Raw genomic sequence first — 5587 nt, forward strand, 5'->3', positions numbered from 1 at the left:
GCGCTGGGAGTTGGAGACTGGAGCTGTTCCTATTCGGCCATCTTGCTCCGCCCCCCTCCAAGCCATTTTTAAAACAACGAATAAGCCTTGATTCGAATGGAGCTAAAAATTAAGAACCTTAATGTATTTTGTGGACAGTACAATACACTGTTAAATAAAACCAGCTCTCATTTTTCTTATTTTAATCCTAACATCAGTTATTGGTTCTGAAAGAACTTGCAATTCTTTAATTATAAAAAACAAATAAAAATGAAACAAACAAAGAAGATTTGGCAACATTACCTTTGAATATGATACTCTGGATTACAGAGATGTAGTCTTCAGGTTCCTGCTCAGTTGAGATCTCCCATCCACTTTGAGAGATATTTAATAATTCATAAAGCTGATGTGAATTCATCACTCCACAAAGCAAAGTAACTACACTTTCTGGTGAATGAAGTATCTTTTCCAGAAACTGACATTTCTTTGGAGTTAGGTCTTTAAGCAGGCTATTTGATAATATCAAAAGTTTACATTTGTAAGAGGTTAAGTTCAGCAACTCCAAATGCCGAAAAGAGAAATTCTCCAAGCGATATAACAGGATCGCTTCCCTTTGCACAACATGTAAAAATACTTCTGTCAAGTACAGAGCCCATTCCTCAGCATCCTCTTCATATATCATTATGATGTCTTTTGTATTTCCTGAAAAAGAAAAAATATTTTCTTATATTTGCAATGCTATCAGCAGGTTATTATTTTTCAAAAATTTTAATATGCTTACTAGGCAATATATTAAGTTGCTGATACCAGAGAAAAACTATATGAAAGTCCTTCATAGTATTAAAAAACCATAGATTAAATAAAACTAGAATTCAAAGATAAGTTGATTTAAATTTTAAAAAAGTGATAAGAAAAGTATAATAAATAAGAAAACAAGTTGAGAGCCAAAACAATACCATTACCCAGATAAGAAATAACTTAGAAAAAGAAATGAGTAGATTAGACATAGATAATGTTATAGATAATATTTTAACTTCTGGCCCAAAAGAAAAGCTTGATATTTTCATAGTAATTCAAAAAAATAAATAAATAAAGGAGGAGAACAAGGCTAACACAACTGTTGAAAATACGATACATTTAGTTGAGAGTTAAAAACAGAAAAGATTCAGTATAAGGATGATCCAAAAACCTGAAGTAGAAGAGAATAATATACACATTAAAATGTTGTAAAACATATAATTTTTAATAATTTTAAAAATCCTTGTAATAAGAAAGATAAAGGAGCCAGCTTTATCAATCAGTGTGAAACAATCAGGCTCCAACTAAAACTGTTAAAGAAAACAGATTTTGCTGGGCGCGGTGGCTCACAACTGTAATCCCAGCATTTTGGGAGGCTGAGGCGGGCGGATCACGAGGTCAGGATATCGAGACTATCCTGGCTAACACAGTGAAACCCCTTCTCTACTAAAAAGACAAAAAAACTAGCCGGGCGTGGTGGTGGGCACCTGTAGTCCCAGCTACTTGGGAGGCTGAGACAGGAGAATGGCTTGAACCCGGGAGGCGGAGCTTGCAGTGAGCAGAGATCGTGACACTGCACTCCAGCCTGGGCAACAGCGCTAGACTCTGTCTCAAAATAAATAAATAAATGAATAAATAAGAAAAGAAATCTTGATTACATTGTCCTTGACTTAGTGATAATTAAAAAATTTCTTCACATATCCAGGAAGGAAAACCAAGTCACCATGATAAGAAAAATGTGAGGTTGGTGTTGATTTCTTCAGAGCAATTTCCAGATGAATTATAGGAAAATTTTTATAAAACTAATTTTACAGTATATTCATACTATAAAATATTGCATAACAATGAAAAAGAATGTAACAATGCTACATGCAACATGGATGAATCTAAAGACATAACATTGAGTGAAATAAGAAAGGGTATATATTGCATAATTGTATTTATATAAAGTTCCAAAGCAGAAAACTTGATTCACGGTGATACAGATCTGAATATTTTAGGGCAGAATTAACAAATTAAAGTAGGCATGAGAGAGCCTGCTGGAGTTCTGGATATGGTCTATATCTTGATCTAGGTGGTAGATATTTATGGAGATATACATATATATAACATATATGTGTGTAAATTCACTCATCTACATATCTTAGATATAAGTTATACTGCAATAAACCTGTAAAAGCTAGATGACTTGTGGAGGGAAAGCCATAGGAAATAAGTAAAGCATTTGTAACATTATCACACGTATTTGAAAAATTAGAGAAAATATGCTAATAATGGAGGTTTCACGGGTCTTATAGGGCATTTACAAAAAGAATTAAAGAGAGGTACATTTCAATATTTTGCACAAAAAACAAAAAAATGAAGTAAATATTAATTCCAGAAGAAAGCCCCAAAATTTATGAAAGAAAGCAGGATAATTATAGACTATTTGGATCAATAGTGTGCATGTGTTTATAGTTATAATAATGTAAAAACTAATTAATTAATGACAAGTTGAGATTTAAATATTCTGGAGAATAAAGGAAGAGTAAGACAAACAAAAGTATAAAAATATCTATCTTATGTATTACAGGAAGACAATAGATAATAACTAAAATTAGTAAATCAAGAAATCGTAATATAAATGTATCTTTTGAAACATGCAAAAGAATAAAAAAAGAAACTTTGAAAAAATTATGGTTTTTAAGGTTCTTAGAAGGGTGGAATGGTATTTGGGGAAAGGGAAAGTAAAGCACTGTCGATTTTCACTATGTTTTATCATTGTTTTACATGAAAGTGTAACTGTAATCAAAATTTAAATAATAGAGGAAAATCCAGCCAAAAAATAGCCCAGAACCAAAGTAAAGTAAAAGGAAATGAACGCAACTTTGGAAAAAGAATAGGGTGAGTTGAATACATGTACATATAGAACAACAACTAAATGCTGAGGGCATTATGATTGCACTACAAAATGCACATGTTAACTTGATGAAATAAGAGTGATTACACAGGGGAAAAACTGAGCATTTGGGGAGGAGAAAGTAAAACATACTAACCTCATCTTTAATACAATGTAATCTTTTAACACTGCCTAAATTTGAAACATTAATTTAAAATAATGACTTCATTCAATATTTCTGTATCATCATTTTTCCCAAGACAATAATAAATAATCTAAAAGTACTCAAAGAAATTTTATCTTAAAATTAATACATCATTAGTTTAACTTTAAATTAACTTTAAAGAGAGCATGTAAAGTCTAATCTCATTTTTAATAAAATAGTACCTCCATGCCTATCTACCTAAAATAATTCTATCATTAGCAACAATTGTTTATGAGAGAGAAGACTTTGAGAGATACATGACTTTCTTTTCCTTCACTCTTCCATATTGCTTATATTTTTATAATAACCTTATTTTACAAAATACAATCATTTTAAAGATCAGTTTTACAGTATTATCATGAGTACAAAGAATGAAACATCAAACTCTTGTCATCTTCTTCCTCTGAAAACAGAGCATGTATTTTCTATACCACCGATGTGGCAATGAAAACCATAATGATTCTGAGATCTTTTGTATTTTATTAAATTATTGAGTTTATGTATTTCTGTCTTTTCTCGTGATATAAATATTATCTCTGAGGGCAGATGCTTTATTTTTCAATCCAAATTCCTACACAATGCCAAGCACAATTTCTTGAACAGATATTCAACTTTTTTTTACATATTTATGTATGCAAATGAGAAAAAATCTGACAGAAAACATGGGAATCACGTGTAAGTTGTATATGAATCATCAACATAGTTCTGTAATTCTGTGTGTAGTAGTGTAGTATCTCACCCAGCCTGGATGCTAAATAAATAAATTGTTTAACAAACAGAAATATTATGCCATAATTCAGTATTTTTATGTTTGAGGAACGGTAGAAGGAGGGTTTTCTTCATATTGCATATAGCCAGAATAAGTTGTTCTACAGTTATAAAAATAATAGGAGTATAAATAAAATTAATAATAATTAAAATTATCAAGCACTTAAATTAGGTCTCCATGTGTTTCACACATGCTGTTTCATTTAATTCTCACAATTACACTACTAAGTAAGTATTAATGTTATCCTCATTTTACAGATGGGAAAACTGAAGTGGTATTAGAATCAGGACTCCAATGAGGGCAGTCTGCCCTATACCCTATACTTTTAACTTCTAACAGCAAAGGACACAATAATATTATTTAAAAGATTACAGTAGATTATTTGCAGGGATATGAGTTGATTAGTCAGTATTAAGCAGCCTGTGGGGTATTCTTAACTATGCACAGTATGTGAAGGCTTACTGGGAATCTGGTTTCCTACCAAGAAGAAAGAGGAAACAGAACATATCATGCACTCCAAGAGTAGAGTAATCTATGAAGAATTTACAGAATTGACTTTTTGACTCTATAATTTAAATCAAGAAAATGGTAGAATGAGCTATATGTTAACGTAAAGAATTAATACTCCCATGTTATTTGGCTGGGTATCACAATTGGCAGACAGTTATATGAAATCAAAACTAGAATAACCTGTCTTTCAAAGTCCAAGAAAATTGCACAGGTAGTCTTTCTCAATACTCCAGATGCATTTTTATTTATGTTGAAAATTGAGCCTTTTTATTTGACTTATATTTTCTCAATATCCTCATTTGACATGAAATATAATTCCTTTCTTCTCTACAGATAAACTCATTTCAGTATTTTAATCTTTGGTTTTCTCAATTATTATTCACTGAGGCTTTCTATATACCAGGCATGTTGCTAAGCAGTTGACACGTATAACCTCATTTAATACTCACCAAACTGCATGGAGTTGGTCCTGTTAGTCTTATTTTACTGATGTTCTCATTGAGGTTCAGAGGGGTTAAGTTATTTATCAGAGCCACAAAGATAGTTGTTGATCTTTATGCTGACTTTCTTTCTTTTCATATGAAACTAAGTTGTGTTGAAATATAAAAGTTAATAAAACTCTTTTAATAAGCCATGGTTTTCTTTTCCCTTTTCTAGAAAAAAAGTTTGTACCTGAATAATATATAGGACCACAGACCCAAAATAGTCCTTTATAAATTCTCAAAAGTACCCCAGTGGCCTTGCACTGTACTTCATTTTATACACTTGAATTAAATCAACCCTAAGTAATTCTCCTCATTTAAGGAGGGTTACTGTCATTAAGATTGGTCAACTTTTAGAGGCTTTGCAATGAAACAATAGATGATAAACTTGAAACATAGAAATATATAATTTCCATTCCTGGAAAGCTTCATCATAATAAAAAGACAATACTACTGAAGATGGAATCAAGATCTGCAAATAAATTATTTTAAATGTACATCTTACAGTCTTGCATCATAAAGTGACAGCATGATATAATGGTTCAGTAGGAACAAAATACAGCCATATTAATTTTTTTTATTATACTTTAAGTTCTAGGGTACATGTGCATAACGTGCAGGTTTGTTACATATGTATACTTGTGCCATGTTGGTGTGCTGCACCCATCAACTCGTCAGCAGCCATCATTTCGTCATTTATATCAGGTATAACCCCCGATGCAATCCCTCCCCCCTCCCCCCTCCCC

General features: G+C 31.7%; 1 protein-coding gene across 1 annotated transcript in view; it reads right to left on the reverse strand.

The window, feature by feature from the left end:
* The window catches only part of BANK1 (B cell scaffold protein with ankyrin repeats 1), a 281992-nt gene extending 281300 nt beyond the window's left edge, over positions 1 to 692 (reverse strand). The window contains exon 1 of the mRNA XM_017877093.1: positions 283 to 692. Coding sequence (XP_017732582.1) covers positions 283 to 661 — 379 coding nt within the window. The 5' untranslated portion in view covers positions 662 to 692. The remainder of the gene's footprint in view (positions 1 to 282) is intronic.
* Between the last annotated feature and the right edge of the window lie 4895 nt (positions 693 to 5587).

Source organism: Rhinopithecus bieti, unplaced genomic scaffold (assembly GCF_001698545.2).
Source record: "Rhinopithecus bieti isolate Rb0 unplaced genomic scaffold, ASM169854v2 scaffold_9690, whole genome shotgun sequence".
NCBI classification, from domain to species: domain Eukaryota; kingdom Metazoa; phylum Chordata; class Mammalia; order Primates; family Cercopithecidae; genus Rhinopithecus; species Rhinopithecus bieti.